Raw genomic sequence first — 19,335 nt, 5'->3', positions numbered from 1 at the left:
ATGATAGCCTGCTTGAACCAGTCGTTGGTTGACTAGCCTTCTGGATACAGGCACATTTATCAGTTGCTGCCACTCAGCCCTAAGCCGATGAGCTGACTTGGTACGGCCATTGCAGACTAACCGGTGCAGCTGGCGATCATCCCTCCTTGTGGTTCTGCGGGGACGTCCTGGCCTCGGTATTGGAGTAGGGACACCCCTCTGAGCATTTCGCTTCAGGATCTTTGACACCTGACCTTGAGTGATGCCATACTGCCGAGGATTAGCACGCTGTTTCATGCCGTAATTTCGTAAAGCCACCACTCCATGACAAACAGCATTGTCGAGTTGACGGACCATCTCCAGAGGAAGCGGCAAAAACTTTCGGAGACGTGCAGCAGTTGTTTTCCACTGATACAGAACGCAACAACCCTTGTATACCCGACTGTGAAGCCAATCATCAAATGCACCTGTCCATACATTTTGCCACGCCACCTGTGATATAATCCTGTTGTTGACTTCTTGCTGTGACAGACAATCAGTGACATGGTTCTTTTAACAAATAAATCACCAAAGTGTGAATGAAACTCACCAGATTGATATACTGAGTTAAGAAAGTAAACCCAAGTCAAGAAAAAAAAAACATTCCATATTAAATGCCAACTCTGTATATATATATATATATATATATATATATATATATATATATATATATATATATATATATATATATATATATATAATATAATCTTTTTGGTTACCGGTACCATTTATTTTCTTTCGATGATATATGACGTCATAACTCGCAACCTTTGTTTCTTCTGGATTGTTTTTGCCATTTATATCTTATCAGTGTATATACACAAGAGGGAATGATATGTTCACGTGGGCTGGCTTTTTGGCAGCCATTTGTTTTTCTCGGTTGTGCGTGGTTGCATTCTCACTGCACGGAAACTCCCTGGAAGTTTTTTTGAACAGTATCCACTAACAGATCCCCTCCCTGTATGTGCGGACAATTGGGAGTCTTGGGAGGACGGACTGGCACTTCGTGGACGTAACACGTTTCAAAGTATATGAAACGATCGATTTTACATGTAGGTGAACGATACCGTTTGTTAACATGCCGAGTGTGGTTCGGGTGGTCTTGGGCAGTCGGCCCATCACGACCGTGGCACATCCCACACGACATTTGAATTGCGATTATGACTCGTGTAAAATAACGGGAATGATTGGCACGCTCAGAGTTCCGTTTAAAACATTAATATGAGCAGAGAACAAAAGCTTGCGTCTATCGGCGCGAGCCGCATAACGCGCTCCGACATTGGACGCCTCTCAGCCAATGAGATGTCGAAATACGTAAGGGCCAAAGTGCCTGGAAGGACTCGGACCAATGAGGTGCGGGTTCACGAAGCACTATGACGTCAAAACACGCTTAGCCAATAGACGCTAGAATGGGGCGGGGTCAAAGCTCATTAGGGCAGGGCGGAAAGCAGGGCGCGCCGAGCATAGCACCGGGCACGTGGCTGCGTGTGGAGCTGGCATAGAAGAAGACTACGGGTGGGAGTGCAAGTGGTGAAACGCTTGCGGCCTTGTACAATAATAATAACAACAACAACAACAGCAGCTACTGCGAGTAAGGCTACATATTAATTGGAACTCGACCCGGCTCCAGTCGTCCGCTCCGGACTTGGAGTCGACGCGACACCGGTACCCCGGACACGGTTTGGTGGCGAACGGGGCAGGAAGACGTCCCTGCTCCGCGTTCCTTTCCCTCGGCTTGCGGCCCCTTGCGAGTCCGCGGGGAGGCGCCTCAGGGGATCGCAAGCTCCCCCTGCGCCGCCTTTCTCCCTGCCATGCACGCCATGCAGAAGGACACCACCTTCACCAAGATCTTCGTGGGCGGCCTGCCCTATCACACTACGGACGGTTCGCTGCGGAAGTTCTTCGAGGTGTTCGGCGAGATCGAAGAGGCCGTGGTGATCACGGACCGACAGACCGGAAAATCGCGAGGATACGGCTTTGTGAGTTTGATAGGTCCTGACCCCGACCCCGACCCCGAGGTCCCCAGCACTCCTGGACCACCGTGCGATCCCCTCTGTCTGTGCTCCCTATCCAGGTGACGATGGCGGACAAAGCGGCCGCAGAACGGGCATGTAAAGACCCCAATCCTATCATCGATGGGCGTAAAGCCAACGTGAACTTGGCCTACATCGGAGCCAAGCCGCGCATCATCCAGCCCGGTGAGCCTCCGCCATTCCCTCCAACTTGGACTTGTTGCGAAACTTTCCCGCATCTTCCCCATGAATGCCTTTCCGCGGCGTCGACCGGCCTGTCGGTCAGTTGCGTCACTCCCCTCCGTCCGACCTGCGGCCCACGTGCCTGGGTGTCGCGTCCGCTGTGGCGTCACGGATGTGGTCGTGACGTCACATGTAACTGCTTTGGCGAAGCTGCGTTCGAAAGTTTTGGTTGAGCGACGGTTTTCACACCAACCTAATCGTTCATGACACCGGAGTTTGTATCTACTGTATATGAATATTTTTTTACTGGACTCTGCCCCTGATTTGTGTGTGATGGTGACCTTTTGACCTTGTGACTTTGTGACCTTTTGACCTTGTGACCTTGATTTATCTTCCCTCCAGGTTACTCCTTTGGCGTTCAGCACATTCAACCGACGTTCGTCCAGAGACCTTACGGGTAAAGCGGACTTCCCCTAAACTTGCTCTGTTTATTGGTGATATACAAATTGAACCAATAGTTACACTTAATAATTTAATTTATTTATTTTATTTGGAGCACTTGATTGGTTGCTTTTGGTAATCGTTGATGTCACCTGAACATGTTGTGTACATATCCATTACTATATCTTTTGTATATTTGCTTCTGAGCTGTCGTGAATGCGGAATGAAAGTTTCTCGATTATATTGCAGATGCCTCCTGAACCACCTCTCATACTTGCGTTTCTCTCTGGTCTAACAGGCAGAGTGTAGCGTTAAGATAAGCATTTTGCAAAGGATGGATAAATTATTGGAGAGGCCGTCGTAGAGCGAGTAGTGAAATTCTGCTTCACCTGTCGAGCTCTCTGCGTACGTCGCATGCCTCTCTCGAATGCAGTGCTTCTCCTTGTGTTGTGCACTAACGTTTGGTTTGGACAATTATTTTGCTTTTTTTTGTTTGTTTCACTTCTTCCCACATCTCAAGGTGTCGGTTGTTTTGCTGTGGGGTGGACTTTGAGTGGTGTGACAGATTTTCTTGCATGAATTGTCCTCTTACCATTCCCACTTCTACCATTCCCACTTCTACCATTCCCACTCTACCATTCCCGCTTCTACCGTTCCCGCTTCTACCGTTCCCACTTCTACCGTTCCCACTTCTACCGTTCCCACTTCTACCATTCCCACTTCTACCATTCCCACTTCTACCATTCCCACTTCTACCATTCCCACTTCTACCATTCCCACTTCTACCATTCCCACTTCTACCATTCCCACTTCTACCATTCCCACTTCTACCATTCCCACTGCTACCATTCCCACTTCTACCATTCCCACTTCTACCATTCCCACTTCTACCATTCCCACTTCTACCATTCCCACTTCTACCATTCCCACTTCTACTCTACTACTCCTTTTCTACTTCTCTTCCTCCTAAACTTTCTATTCTACATCTCTTACTCTTATTCTACATCTCCTAAACTCTTATGCTACATCTCCTCCAAAACTTTCTATTCTACATCTCCTTCTTTAAAACCTTCTATTCTACATCTCTTCTTCCTCCTAAACATTCTATTCTACATCTCTTCTTCCTCCTAAACATTCTATTCTACATCTCCTCCTCCTCCTCCTACTCCTTCTATTCTACATCTCCTCCTCCTAAACCTTATATTCTACATCTCTTCCTCCTAAACCATATATTCTACATCTCCTCCTCCTAAACCTTCTATTCAACATCTCCTCCTACACCTTATATTCTACATCTCCTCCTACACCTTATATTCTACATCTCTTCCTCCTAAACCTTCTATTCTCCATCTCTTCCTCCTAAACCTTATATTCTACATCTCCTCCTACACCTTATATTCTACATCTCCTCCTCCTAAACCTTCTATTCTACATCTCTTCCTCCTAAACCTTATATTCTACATCTCCTCCTACACCTTATATTCTACATCTCCTCCTAAACCTTCTATTCTACATCTCTTCCTCCTAAACCTTATATTCTACATCTCCTCCTACACCTTATATTCTACATCTCCTCCTACACCTTATATTCTACATCTCTTCCTCCTAAACCTTCTATTCTCAATCTCCTCCTACACCTTATATTCTACATCTCTTCCTCCTAAACCTTCTATTCTACATCTCCTCCTACACCTTATATTCTACATCTCTTCCTCCTAAACCTTCTATTCTACATCTCCTCCTACACCTTATATTCTACATCTCCTCCTCCTAAACCTTATATTCTACATCTCCTCATCCTAAACCTTATATTCTACATCTCCTCCTCCTAAACCTTATATTCTACATCTCCTCCTCCTAAACCTTATATTCTACATCTCCTCCTCCTAAACCTTATATTCTACATCTCCTCCTACACCTTCTATTCTACATCTCCTCCTACACCTTATATTCTACATCTCTTCCTCCTAAACCTTCTATTCTACATCTCCTCCTACACCTTATATTCTACATCTCTTCCTCCTAAACCTTCTATTCTACATCTCCTCCTACACCTTATATTCTACATCTCCTCCTCCTAAACCTTATATTCTACATCTCCTCCTCCTAAACCTATATTCTACATCTCCTCCTCCTAAACCTTATATTCTACATCTCCTCCTCTGAAACCTTATATTCTACATCTCTTCCTCCTACTCCTCTTCTACATCTCGTCCTCCTACACCTTCTATTCTACATCTCTTCCTCCTACACCTTCTATTCTACATCTCCTCCTCCTACTCCTATTCTACATCTCTTCCTCCTACTCCTATTCTACATCTCTTCCTCCTGCACCTTCTATTCTACATCTCCTCCTCCTACACCTTCTATTCTACATCCCTTCCTCCTTCACCTTCTATTCTACATCTCTTCCTCCTCCTTCTATTCTACATCTCTTCTTCCTCCTATGCCTTCTATTCTACATCTCCTCATCCTAAACCTTATATTCCACTTCTCCTCCTCCGAAACCTTATATTCTACATTTCCTCCTCCTAAACCTTATATTCTACATCTCCTCCTCCTAAACCTTATATTCTACATCTCCTCCTCCTAAACCTTATATTCTACATCTCCTCCTCCAAAACCTTATATTCGACATCTCCTCCTCCTAAACCTTATATTCTACATCTCTTCCTCCTACTCCTATTCTACATCTCTTCCTCCTACACCTTCTATTCTACATCTCTTCCTCCTAAACCTTCTATTCTACATCTCTTCCTCCTACTCCTTCTATTCTACATCTCTTCTTCCTCCTATGCCTTCTATTCTACATCTCTTCCTCCTCATACACCTTATATTCTCCATCTCTTCCTCCTTCACCTTCTATTCTACATCTCTTCCTCCTACTCCTTCTATTCTACATCTCTTCTTCCTCCTATGCCTTCTATTCTACATCTCCTCCTCCTAAACCTTATATTCTACATCTCTTCATCCTGCACCTTCTATTCTACATCTCCTCCTCCTAAACCTTATATTCTACATCTCTTCCTCCTAAACCTTATATTCTACATCTCTTCCTCCTGCACCTTCTATTCTACATCTCCTCCTCCTCCTACACCTTCTATTCTACATCTCTGCCTCCTACACCTTCTATTCTACATCTCTTCCTCCTACTCCTTATATTCTACATCTCTTCCTCCTGCACCTTCTATTCTACATCTCCTCCTCCTCCTACACCTTATATTCTACATCTCTGCCTCCTACACCTTCTATTCTACATCTCCTCCTCCTACACCTTCTATTCTACATATTTTCCTCCTTCTATTCTACATCTCCTCCTCAACCTTTTATTCTACATCTTCTCCCCCGACACCTTATATTCTACATCTCCTCCACCTACACCTTCTATTCTCCATCTCCTCCTCCTAAACCTTCTATTCTACATCTCTTCCTCCTACTCCTATTCTACATCTCCTCCTCCTAAACCTTATATTCTACATCTCTTCCTCCGACACCTTATATTCTACATCTCTTCCTCCTAAACCTTCTATTCTACATATCTTCCTCCTACACCTTCTATTCTACATCTCTTCCTCCTACACCTTCTATTCTACATCTCTTCCTCCTACACCTTCTATTCTACATCTCCTCTTCCTAAACCTTATATTCTACATCTCTTCCTCCTTCTCCTTCGATTCTACATCTCTTCCTCCTAAACCTTCTATTCTACATATCTTCCTCCGACACCTTCTATTCTACATCACTTCTTCCTCCTATGCCTTCTATTCTACATCTCCTCCTCCTACACCTTATATTCTACATCTCCTCCTCCGACACCTTATATTCTACATCTCCTCCTCCGACACCTTATATTCTACATCTCCTCTTCCTCCTAAACCTTATATTCTACATCTCCTCCTCCGACACCTTATATTCTACATCTCCTCCTCCAACACCTTATATTCTACATCTCCTCCTCCTCCTCCTAAACCTTATATTCTACATCTCCTCCTCCTCCTAAACCTTTTCTTCTACATCTCCTCTTCCTAAACCTTATATTCTACATCTCTTCCTCCTTCTCCTTCTATTCTACATCTCTTCCTCCTACTCCTTCTATTCTACATCTCTTCTTCCTCCTATGCCTTCTATTCTACATCTCCTCCTCCTACACCTTCTATTCTACATCTCCTCCTCCGACACCTTGTATTCTACATCTCCTCCTCCGACACCTTATATTCTACATCTCCTCCTCCGACACCTTATATTCTACATCTCCTCCTCCTCCTAAACCTTATATTATACATCTCCTCCTCCGACACCTTATATTCTACATCTCCTCTTCCTCCTAAACCTTATATTCTACATCTCCTCCTCCGACACCTTATATTCTACATCTCCTCCTCCTCCTAAACCTTATATTATACATCTCCTCCTCCGACACCTTATATTCTACATCTCCTCCTCCAACACCTTATATTCTACATCTCCTCCTCCTCCTAAACCTTATATTCTACATCTCCTCCTCCGACATCTTTTATTCTACATCTCCTCTTCCTAAACCTTATATTCTACATCTCGTCCTCCTAAACCTTACATTCTACATCTCCTCTTCCTAAACCTTATATTCTACATCTCCTCCTCCGACACCTTATGTTCTACATCTCCTCCTCCGAAACCTTATGTTCTACATCTCCTCCTTCTAAACCTTATGTTCTACATCTCCTCCTCCTACACCTTCTATTTTACATCTCCTCCTCCTATACCTTCTATTCTACATCTCCTCCTCCTACACCTTCTATTCTACATCTCCTCCTCCTCCACCTTCTATTCTTCATCTCCTCCTACTCTGACACCTTATATTCTACATCTCCTCCTCCTAAACCTTATATTCTTCATCTCTTCCTCCTTCTCCTTCTATTCTTCATCTCCTCCTCCTAAACCTTATATTCTACATCTCCTCCTCCGACACCTTATATTCTACATCTCCTCCTCCTAAACCTTCTATTCTACATCTCTTCCTCCTACTCCTATTCTACATCTCCTCCTCCTAAACCTTCTATTCTTCATCTCCTCCTCCTAAACCTTATATTCTACATCTCTTCCTCCGACACCTTATATTCCACATGTCTTCCTCCTAAACCTTCTATTCTACATATCTTCCTCCTACACCTTCTATTCTACATCGCTTCCTCCTACACCTTCTATTCTCCATCTCTTCCTCCTGCACCTTCTATTCTACATCTCCTCCTCCTACACCTTATTCTACATCTCTTCCTCCTACTCCTTCTATTCTACATCTCCTCCTAAACCATATATTCTACATCTCCTTCTTCAACACCTTCTATTCTACATCTCCTCCTCCAACACCTTGTATTCTACTTCTCCTCCTCCGACACCTTATATTCTCCATCTCCTCCTCCTAAACCTTCTATTCTCCATCTCCTCCTCCTACACCTTATATTCTACATCTCCTCCTCTTAGTATTCTACTCTTTTTCCTTATTTTCATGTTCCCCCCCTCCCCCTTCCCCCCCATCCTGTGTTAATTGGATGGTGTACACGATTATGGGATGGCACGTACGCCTTCTGTCAGAATCATTTGAGTTTTGCTCACTTTGTAGGTGATCCCATTAAAAGGTTACCGACTCATTGTAATGTCGAGCAGAACTCTACGCTAGGCCAGTAAGCCCATCGTTCCTTTACCAATCCACACGCATGTTCACCCTCCAAGGTGCAACAGGTGGGGATGTTCGACTTTTCTGGGTTTTTCCTTTTTTGCAGTGGGGTTTGAAGGAAAGTGATGGAAACTACGTTAAGGTGGAGTCGCTGATAATTGAACTCTGACATTGTTCTTTCAAGTAATTTGTTTCCACTCGTGAATTGCTATGATTCCCCACGTGTCACTTTCATTGTTCCCTTTAGTTTGTAAAACTTGTCGTTCGCACGTTTTGTTCGGATCACAGTTGTCCCTTGGAAATATGACACACGTTGTTAAGTATCGGTGAGGGGTGGGCGTTTGGAAGCTGACGTTCTTTTGCATTCAGTTGCTTTGTGACCAGACGGGCGTTAAATGACATTTGGGGGCCAAGAGGGTAACTTTCTTCCAACTTTGCCAAGTGAAAATCGATGACCTAATGTGACAAATAATGGTACGAATTAAACTTTGATGATCCATCTCACAGCTGTCTGAGCTTGGGAGTTGATATGGTGCGGGTTGGAATGTGTTGGTAAATCGCAGCAGGGTGTTTTGGGGTTAAGAGGGGCTTGGGTGAGGTGTCCCATGTAGTTTGCTCGAGCAGCTGTTTACGGAGTTGTCCCTCCCCCACCCATCTATGCGGTGGTTTGATACTCTGTCTGTAAATGATCCTGTCGGCACGTGCTGACGGCCCTCGGAGACGTGACTTGTGGCGGTGACTTGAAGGTCGACACGTGGTCTCTGCTGCCAGTGGTTGAAATGGTTTTGTCTGCCTCGAGGAAGAGACGAATCCTTTCGCAGCGTAATTCAACACCGTTTGTCCTATAAAGTGAAGGAGAGACCGTTCCGTTCGGCCATTGGCAGGTCTTGTAGGGCATTTGACCCTTCGCGTATCATGGACTTGTCGTGAAGTATCGCTCGCCATTCGATGAAGCTTAGGTCCATACAAGTGGGTGGAATCGGTTGCAAGGCCTGTTTTTGTTTGTATAAAAGCCACTTTGGGCGGCAATAATTTTTCCAAGCACAAGACCCTTGCCAGCTATGGTAATGTCTGAAAGCTGTTTGTTGTTTGTCCACGTGCTCTGGTATTGAGGTAACAGTTTTGAGGGATTACTCATAAGTTTGGTGTTTGAGAAACCTTTTGGAGTTGGGATATTTACAGAGTGATGCTATTGAGTTTTATCACCGTCTTCTATTTGAATTGTAATGTTGCGACCCGAAGATGTTTGTCGAAGCACCGAGCTTCCTTGAGGCTTTCGAGCATTATGGGCTTTTGGGTTTTCATTTATCACTTTTGCTTGTTTTGTTTTTGTATAGGCCTGAATGCCATAATGCACGCTTCACACACTTGTGCTCAGCCTTGTGTGCCAATGGGCAGTGTCATTTGAATCTTGCACTTTGCACTGAGTTCTGCACCGGTTGTTTTTATTTAATATTTATTTTTGTTCACTTGGTGGTTTGCCTTGTGGTTGCTGCTGTTGAAACCCCACTTTATCCAACATAACGTTTTCTCCTTTGGTGCTGATTGGGTGTGCTTTTCTACTTCTTAAAAAAATAAAAAATTCTCTTGGCATGTTCTTGTTGGAGGGGGTTGTGTGGGGTGGGAATGAGATAATGGAGAAAGTTTGCCTTTGTGGTGGTGGTGGTGGGGGTCGGGATGTGGTTGGTTGAAATTGAAGCTGTTGCCATTTGAGAATAGCAGCAGCTGATCCAGTTGGAGGAATGTGGGGGTTACTTTGTAGGCTGTCAGTTGTCCATGTGCTCTTAACAAATCTCTCCCCCCTACCCCACTCCTCACCTTTGTCCCATTTCTTTTTTTTCCCCCTTAGAATTCCAGCACAATACGTCTATCCGCAAACAACTTTACTGCAACCCAGTGTTGTGATTCCGGCTCAGACTCCACCACCGACTTCCCCTTACGTTGACTACAGCACCGCAGCTGCTGCGGCTTACATGCAATACGCGTCGAGTGCTTACGATCAGTATCCATATTCGACCCATGGAGCGGCCTACCTGACACCACAGGCCTATGGCTATGCTGCTTTGCAGCAGCCCATGTCCGCAGCTAGTCCTCCTGCCACCGGCTACGCTCCATTTCAGACCGACCGCCTGCAATGATCACTAGAGCTCGAGGTGCGCGCTGCAAGATTTTTTGTGGTCCGAGGAAACGGGGTTCATCACGGACTGACGAGGCTCCCACCTCGAAGGGTGGCTGCGGCCCCGAATCGTTTATCTGGTCCATATTGTCATGTCGTCCTTACGTGCGAGCGCTGTTTGTCATAAATACAAATAGGGAGGGGAGCCGAAATGTTACCGACGCAACTTGTTGATTCCTGCTTTAGCGGTGGACAGTGCGAATCAGTTTGGGGGAAGTCGAGTGTGATGTGGGTGGGGTGCAGGGGGGAGGGGGGAAAGGTAGTGGAATAACTGTCAATTGTAATGCCATAACATGGAGGATACCTTGTTACCTTGAGATGATGAAACTGGCTCCTTTTTTTATTGACGCTGCTATGTTCACGTTGGAATAAATGCAAATCTACTGAGGAAAGAATTTTTGTTCTGCACTAAAACTAAAGGAACTAACATTGTGGCAGCATGGTCTCATAAATTTCTCTTTCTCTCACTCTCTCTCTCTTTTTCCTTTCTCTCTCTTTCTCCCTCTTTCTCCCTCTTTCTCCCTCTCTTTCTCCCTCTCTTTCTCCCTCTCTTTCTCCCTCTCTTTCTCCCTCTCTTTCTCCCTCTCTTTCTCCCTCTCTTTCTCCCTCTCTTTCTCCCTCTCTTTCTCCCTCTCTCCCTCTCTTTCTCCCTCTCTTTCTCCCTCTCTTTCTCCCTGTCTTTCTCCCTGTCTTTCTCCCTGTCTTTCTCCCTGTCTTTCTCCCTGTCTTTCTCCCTGTCTTTCTCCCTCTCTTTCTCCCTCTCTTTCTCCCTCTCTTTCTCCCTCTCTTTCTCCCTCTCTTTCTCCCTCTCTTTCTCCCTCTCTTTCTCCCTCTCTTTCTCCCTCTCTTTCTCCCTCTCTTTCTCCCTCTCTTTCTCCCTCTCTTTCTCCCTCTCTTTCTCCCTCTCTTTCTCCCTCTCTTTCTCCCTCTCTTTCTCCCTCTCTTTCTCCCTCTCTTTCTCCCTCTCTTTCTCCCTCTCTTTCTCCCTCTCTTTCTCCCTCTCTTTCTCCCTCTCTTTCTCCCTCTCTTTCTCCCTCTCTTTCTCCCTCTCTTTCTCCCTCTCTTTCTCCCTCTCTTTCTCCCTCTCTTTCTCCCTCTCTTTCTCCCTCTCTTTCTCCCTCTCTTTCTCCCTCTCTTTCTCCCTCTCTTTCTCCCTCTCTTTCTCCCTCTCTTTCTCCCTCTCTTTCTCCCTCTCTTTCTCCCTCTCTTTCTCCCTCTCTTTCTCCCTCTCTTTCTCCCTCTCTTTCTCCCTCTCTTTCTCCCTCTCTCTGTCTGTCTCTGTCTCCTGTGGCCGAAGTCTCGTTTGGAATGTTTAACCTTCGATTTGATCTCTTGTCTGTTATTGAAGTCGATGTGCCTTAATCATTGTCCTGGGGGTTTCCAAGAGTGTATTTATTTAAGGTTTTATTGTTATCGTAAACTATCAACCTTGATACAGCAGGTTGCTTTGGAGGGTAAAGCTTTAAATTATTGGGTTTCATACAGTGACTACGTACGGACTGAATTGTCATTTTTATCGATTGTAATACCGTTAGTAACCAAGCAATGTGGAATTCTTTGTTGTAAGAAAAGGGTATTAATTTGTACGAGTAACATATTTGCAGGTACTTGGATCACGCGAGTTAACGTTAGGACTTTAACATGCAGCAACTGGAATTTATTATTATTATTATTGTTATTATTATTATTTTGGTCTAACACGGCAACACGGCAGGAACAATGTCATTTGAGGTGGTAACCAAAGTCTGATCAGAACTGTTTACAATGCGGACTACTGTGTTTCTACTACGTGCAGTTTTTCTAGCGTTCCAAGGCGAATGTTCTGATGGTACTCCATCGTAAATTTTTTTTTTTTTTTTTTTTCTACTGAGACTATCTTTGCTCCTTTAATCTGGCTAACTGCTGTAGTATTTCGTGCTGGTACCAGCAAACGGTGGAGACTGAGCACTTGGTATAATATCCGGTGAAGGATAAAAGCACAAACGGAACCGGGTTCAGCGTGCGGACGTGCTGGAGTTTCACCACTTGTACACAATGTTTTGTCGGACGGCAGTATTAGGTCTTTCGGACCCGTGTTCTCATCGCGAAAGGCATGTATACCGTGGATTTATGCTGTATTCTGTAAACCTATATTAAATTATTAGGAATAACTGGCATGTTGGTGTATTTTATTTTCTGGTGGACATTTTTTTTTGAGTTCAATGTGCATTATTTTTTTTTTTAAATTAATTCCTGGGTCCCTGTGGTTAGGATATTCATTTATTACCTCTTCCACCAAAGGTTGTGTTTTCATCCCTGTCTATCCGTTTGTGAACAAAATATCTGTTTTGGACGGATTCAGGCGAAATTTGGCAGAGATGGTGTATGTGACGAGGACGAAATTAGATTTTGGTGAAGATCAGCATTCGGATCCGGCTACTATAATTTTTTGTGATTCTTCACCATTGGGAGATGGGGCCAAAAACGATACATAGCAGGATATCACAAAGTTGTCGACTGATTTGGACGAAACTTGGTGGCCCGACCGGTTGGGTGTTTGACAAGGACGAATCGATTCGAGTTTGGTGAAGATCCGGATCCAGCTGGTAGTTTTTATTTATTTATTTATTATTATAAATATATATATAAAGTGATTCTTCACCATTGAGTGATATGGCCAACCAGGTGGAGGCATGCTGTCTACTGAGTGCCCTTCTAGTTTACAGCTGTTGCTTTCTGGCCACTTCATGTTCATGAATGAATTATCGGTGCTCAACTTCAACCGTAAAGAAAGCGTGTCATCGATTGGTGCTGAAAGTTACGTGCTGGCATCGATGTTCCATTTGAGGTTATTTTATTTTATTTTTTATTTAATAATATACATGGACAGGGTTTATAGCATGGGACCTATAAGGCTCTACTCTGCTCCAAATTCCCTACATCGCAATGGTCGGAACGACTCGGCCATGAGAGGAATTGGCCGGAGGGAGAGCTTTCGCTTGGTGGTGACGATATTTCACTTCCATGCAAGCTGGAAATGTTTTTCTGCCTTGAGCATGCCTGAAAATTTTTTTTTTTGGTCAAAGTAAAGCAATGTTTAGGGGAGGTGGGTGGGGGAGAGAATGGCTGCTGATAGTGGAATATCCTGTGTTTAATGGAATCGCTGGATTGATTTGGCCGCGAGTATTTATTTGTAGCTTTAGCAGAGTGAAGGTGAAATCTTTTAACTTGACGGTTCCAAATTGGTTTGAATGCATATTCATAAATGTCTGCTCAACAATGACTAATTGGGGGAGCGTTAACAGGTTATTTACCGAATCCAAACTCGTTACTTGCAAAATCGAAGATTTTTCAAGTATATTGGTCGGTTGTGTTTGTGGGTCTGTCTGTCGTGACCTGTAGGCCGGTGACAGACAAAGTATCGTGCTCCGCATGACGTCTTCTTGTTTTGATATTTTGAATTTAAAATAAAAATAAGTGTAAACGTTCTACAGTTGAAAAGTGGAGATCTTTTATGACGTCCTTCAATTTAAGACCTCTAACGGAGTTTTTTTTTTTTTTTAAAGACCCCCTCACCCCCCCCCCCCCCCCCAAATAAACGTCAGACAACATTATCTAAGAAAAATAGGCGATTTTTAAATATACTGTGTAACTGCCGTTCCATAATTAATCATTTGATCCGATCCGTTTCACTGCGCTGCAAGAGGCCGGGAAAGCTCGACCAGCTGATGAGGTTTGCTTTCTGATTGGATGGCGCGGCTGGTCTGGTTGGGGCGGGGCTTAAGCCAGTGCCGTACGTTGGGGGCTCTCTTGGATCGTCTGCGGCGCACGCGTGTCGGTGAGCTGGGCACATCTCCATTGGGCATTACTTAATGTTTCTAAACTAATAATCATTGCCTTACGTCGTGCATTATGTTCGGGTGTTTGTGTTTGTTGCTTGTGATAGCCAGAGACCTCCGCTCAGTTTTACGCGGTGGTCTAGGCATTCGGAGTGTGTTGCTGAGGGGAGGCTGTATTTTTATTTATTTTTCAGATCAGGTCCGACATGTTTATGCAATTGGATCCTCTGGGTTTCGTGAAGGTCTTGGCGGTTTCATCTGATAGCATACACTGATGGATATTAAAAATCCCACTGCCTCTCGAAAAGAGGAATATTCTGACTAAATTCCATATTCACCCCTTCGGGTGAGAATGGAGGGTATACTTGTGACGTCACAACCTTTGCGATCCGCCATCTTGGAGTACAAGCAAACAAAGCGAAATTTCTGCATCAATGTTTACATTTGTTAAAACTGAATTTTTGCGCTGTATTTTGTTTTCGGTAAGATTTGTTTTCTTTCGGTAAGAACAATGCAGCATAAAGATTTCCACTTGTAGTATAAAGAGGCTTGACTTCGAATTGTGGGAGGGCAATTCAAGAGGCGTTCAGAATTTGAATCTCTCATTCGTTCAATAAACGGCAAATGTCTCATTTCTCAGTATCTAATTATGTACACTGTGTGTGAAGATGGTCCATGCAGGAGTGGTCTTCGTGATTATGGGACCCTGGGCACACGTCAAGGATAGGGCTCCCCATACATGCCTTGTCCCCACAAAACCCACTGAAGAAGAATGAAGCACCCAATTATCACAACTTGTTGGCACTTTGGTCCATTGGACAAAATTTTCATGGGAGCATAAATCCTGCTGCACTGCTTGAGCATTATTACCTTGCCTTTCACCAAGCCCAAATGTTGTTGGGCCAGGTTGGAGGATTATACAGTCATGGCCAAAAATATTGGCACCTTTGCACTTTTTTCAAAGAATGCACCATTTCTTCCAGAAAATTGTTGAAATTTTAAAAAAATTCCAGAAAATTGTTGAAATTAAAAAAATATTTTGGTATTCACATCTGTATTTGGTTTGCAGTAAAACAAAACAAAACAAAGAAATTGAGGGGTGGGGGGTGGGTGGGAGTGGAAAGGGGTTCATCACATTTTCATGGAATATATGTTGGTGGGTGAATCCCACTGCCTTCATGACGTCATGAACGGTGGGTGCCGTTCATGACGTTCCTGAGTTAAGTGTGATGCCGATCAGGAAGAAGAAGGAGCCTTACTACCAACTTTGTACACTTCTGGAAAAAAAATTTTTTTTTGTGTGTTCAAATGTGGTGATTGTTTTGTATTTATTTATTGTGTACTTGAATGAATGAATGAATGATCGTTTTAAGGCCATTTTCCCTGCTCGAGCAGGGGTTAGCCTTGCGGGCCCCATGACAATCATGGTTCCCTGTTTGAGGCAATGTTTTTATGGCCGGATGCCCTTCCTGGTGCCAACACTTGTATATTAAAAAATAAACCCACCTTTTAGAGGCCATTTGTACTTGTATATAACTGTAATTTAAAAAGGCTTGGGCATGATCGAGCGTTTTATTTTTTTATTTTTTTTAAAATCAAAATTAAAGAACTTTATTTTTTCAAAAAAAATTTTTTTTTGCCTAAAACACACTGGCACTCCATGGCACTCCCTGATGAACCTCAAAGTTTGATGAAGATCCGTTCAGCCAACTCGCAGAAAAATGGCGATACAGACAGACCAACAGCTCTCTTATGTAGTCGATTCGATTTCAAGCAGGTGATTCTCCTTTACTTTGGAATTGAACTCACCTGTGGTGTTTCAGGTGCCTGCAATATAAAAATCACTCATTCAACCAGTTTGAATAGAGATAAGGAGTCATTCTGCGGTTTTGTCACTGTGTGTACCGCAACGAGCATGGAGAAAACCAGAGAATTGTCTGAGGAGGTCAGACACAAGATTGTAGCCAAGCATGGACAATCTCAAGGCTACAAGTCCATGTCCAGAGACCTTGATATTCCTGTGTCCACCATACGCAATGTTATCAGGAAGTTTAAGGCCCATGGCGCTGCAGCCAACCTCCCTGGACGTGGACGCAAGATAAATCTTGATCGAAGATTGCAGCGAAGGATTGTTTGAATGGTGAAGAAAGCACCTCGATCAACTGCCAAACATATTCAAGCTGACTTTCAGACACAAGGTACGATGGTTTCAACTTTGAAAAGGGGGTTCTATGGTGGGAGACACATGAGGATACCACCACTGCTGAGAGAGACAAAATAAATCCGGACTGGAGTTTTCCAAAACACACCTGAACAAGCCAAAATCCTCCTGGGAGAATGTCCTGTGGATGGATGAGACGAAATTAGAGCTTTTATGGCAATTAATAATATTTAATTAATAAAATTAATAGAGTAATTGATAATTAATTTATTAATATAATAGCAATTAATAACACTTTTAATAAATTATGGCACATCTCTATGTTTTCAGAAAACAAAATGAATCCTTCAAAGAAAAGAACACCTTCCCTGCAGTCAAACATGGAGGAGGTTCAGTGATGTTTTGGGGTTGCTGTGCTGCCTCTGGCACTGGGTGCTTTAAATGTATGCATGGCATCATGAAATCAGGAGATCACCAAGGCATTTTGGAGAGTAATGTTCAACCCAGTGTCAGTAAGCTGGGTCTCCGTCAAAGGTTATGGTATTGCAGCAGGGCAATGACCCCAAACACACTTCAAAAAGCACCCAGGAATGGTTCAAGACAAAATGCTGGACTGTTCTGAAGTGGCCAGCAATGAGCAGATCTAAATTACATTGAGCACCTGTGGGGAGATCTAAAAACAGCAGTTGGGAGAGGGCACCCTTCAAATCTGGGAGAACTGAAGCAGTTTGCACAAGAAGAGTGGCCTAAACTGCCAGAAGATAGGTGAAGGAAGCTCATTCTTGGCTTTAGGAAGCACTTGACTGCAGTTATTTTGTCCAAAGGCTGTGCTCCCATATATCAAGTCTTGGGCGTTAATAATTTTGCCAGTGCCATTTCTTTTTATTTTCTGATTTAAAAGAATATTGTTGCGGATATGAGGATTGCATTTTTTTTTGATTGTGTGTATTGTAGTGGCAAATTGTTGTGTAACATTGGTTGGATATGGCCCCTCCTGCCTCCAGAGTTGTGTAAAGGTAAAAAGGGCGTCCCGGTAGTTATTCCATGAAACACCACATTGAAGGACACGATAAAACCCTTGTGCAGTAGCTTATATCTTATTATGTGTTTTAGGGTAAGGCCTTGTCTTCCATTAAAATAATACTCCATTGCACCGAATCAATTAAGAATAGCTCCCTTTCAATACTTCCATTTCCCAGCCAAACTCTCCATCTGCGGGTAAAGCAGTTCACAAGCGTGGGGTGCACGCCCTCTCATTTCGCTGCTATAGTGAATATGTGCTCCATGCTCTGTTTGAACAGGAGGGGCGGGGTCGCCCGGGAGAGGCAAGCCCAGGGCGCGCCACGAAGGGCGGGGCTGTTCAGCCCCATGCCCAAATAAGTAAACAAGCCCGTGGCTCGCCACGAGGGGCGTGCCGTCGGCGCCATGCCCAAATAAGGAGACAAGCCCGTGGGATTACCATACAAGGTCACAAAACAGAGCACGGGGGGGGGGGGGGGGGGGGGGGGAGGGTGGTACCGAAACCGAGGAGGGCGTGTCAGTCCCGCGTTGGAGAGAAGTGAGAGGAAGGGAATATGAGCTGAGCTGCGTGGAGAGGTACACGAAAAAGAAAGGGTCCAAGAGAAAGCAGAGGAACTTTTACTAACGAGTTGAAAAGAGATACGGCAGAGGAGTCCAGCCCCGTTTCAACCAGCGAGTGACCCTGCCGGCGTGCGCTGTAAAGCCGAATACAAGGAGCTGCCGGTGTGCGCTGTAAAGCCGAATACAAGGAGCTGCCGGCTCCTCGCTTCCCGCCCGGAGTGGACCTGCTCGCTGTGCCCTGTGATCCCACCTGCTCATCCTTTCCAGCCATTCCTGCCTACAAGTTCCCCATTTGTGTACGTGAGTTTGTTTTGTTCGTGCTGTCCTGGGTTGTAACTAAGTCTGTATAAGCTAGTAATTTTCACTGTCACCTGCGTTTTTCATGTCCGCTGTAAATACCCGTGACTGCTCTTTTTGCTTATGTGTGTAAATAATAATAAACCCCGTTACTCTTCTGTACGTCTTCTTCTTCTTCCTCTTTGCATTCGTCGTCTTAGTCTTTTCCCCATTGAATATCTGTGGCGCGATACGGCCAACGTTTGGGTGAATCGGGTTTAGTCGCGGAACAACTGTTCGGTCGCGGAGCCTTCGCTCAGCAAACAACATCCTTAACCGCGTACCGTAACAATATATTAGGTTCTGAATAAAAAACAAAGGTTCTGTAATATTAACAGTGAAATAAGGAATTGTGGAGACCAAATATTTTGTCAATTTCAACTTATTTTTATTGAAAATTGTGAGCTATTTGAAAAAAGTGCAAGGGTGTTAATATTTGTGACCACAACTGTACTCTCATTGTTATTATTGCCAAGTGAAGTGATACTATTGTTGTTGTTAATATTATGATTATTAATTAATGCATGCTTTGTTGTGATGTTTTCATTGTTTAAAAAAAACTTATTTTGTAATTGGAATGTCATGCCATGGAAGGACCTATTAAGCTGCTCTGTGCATCTTAACACGGCATGCATTTTAAATGTGGTGATTCCCTCAGGTCAACACCACAGAGATCACAAATGGCCAATAGCGAGCTTTAACTCCAAAGCGTTCAGTTCAATTGCGGACTTGATACACGCGGGGAAAGAAAGGGAAAAGGGGAGGAAGCTGAAGCGCTTACCTGAGCGATCCCGCTGGGCAGTCTTCAACCTGCAGAAAATAACTCGAACAAAAATCAGGTTTATAAATGAACAGAAAATAACGAAAGGATTTATTAAAACGGATGCTGATAACAAGAAAACGCGACGGTAAAACTAAATTTCCTATATGGAGCGCTCCCACACATAGAAGCAAAC

General features: G+C 44.0%; 2 protein-coding genes across 3 annotated transcripts in view; both read left to right on the top strand.

The window, feature by feature from the left end:
• Positions 1-1,477: 1,477 nt before the first annotated feature.
• RBM24 (RNA binding motif protein 24) lies at positions 1,478-12,637 on the top strand. The gene is made up of 4 exons (XM_068109868.2): positions 1,478-1,997; positions 2,093-2,216; positions 2,616-2,670; positions 10,157-12,637. Exons 1-4 carry the CDS (start codon positions 1,830-1,832, stop codon positions 10,443-10,445), a joined length of 636 nt encoding a protein of 211 aa, XP_067965969.1. The 5' UTR covers positions 1,478-1,829; the 3' UTR covers positions 10,446-12,637.
• LOC137423075 (adenylyl cyclase-associated protein 2) overlaps positions 2,953-19,335 on the top strand; it is a 343,934-nt gene continuing 327,551 nt past the window's right edge. The window contains exons 1-2 of one of the 2 annotated variants that reach the window (XM_078774722.1): positions 2,953-3,059; positions 10,157-10,460. In XM_078774722.1, coding sequence (XP_078630848.1) covers positions 10,442-10,460 — 19 coding nt within the window. In that variant the 5' untranslated portion in view covers positions 2,953-3,059; positions 10,157-10,441. Of the gene's footprint in view, positions 3,060-9,106; positions 9,277-10,156; positions 10,461-19,335 lie in introns of those variants that run through there. The other variant, XM_078774723.1, reaches the window with a different exon arrangement.

The sequence above is a fragment of the Myxine glutinosa genome, chromosome 3, assembly GCF_964187855.1.
Source record: "Myxine glutinosa chromosome 3, kmMyxGlut1.1, whole genome shotgun sequence".
Classification (NCBI taxonomy): domain Eukaryota; kingdom Metazoa; phylum Chordata; class Myxini; order Myxiniformes; family Myxinidae; genus Myxine; species Myxine glutinosa.
Note: the sequence above shows the minus strand (reverse complement) of the source record. Positions and strands in the feature narration are given on the sequence as shown.

Bases quoted from the DNA above. Each gene is read 5' to 3' on its own strand.
- RBM24 (XM_068109868.2), top strand. From the start codon at position 1,830: ATGCACGCCATGCAGAAGGACACCACCTTCACCAAGATCTTCGTGGGC. The intron at 2,217-2,615 runs GTGAGCCTCCGC...TCTTCCCTCCAG, and splicing joins GCCGCGCATCATCCAGCCCG to GTTACTCCTTTGGCGTTCAG. The intron at 2,671-10,156 runs GTAAAGCGGACT...TTTCCCCCTTAG, and splicing joins TTCGTCCAGAGACCTTACGG to AATTCCAGCACAATACGTCT.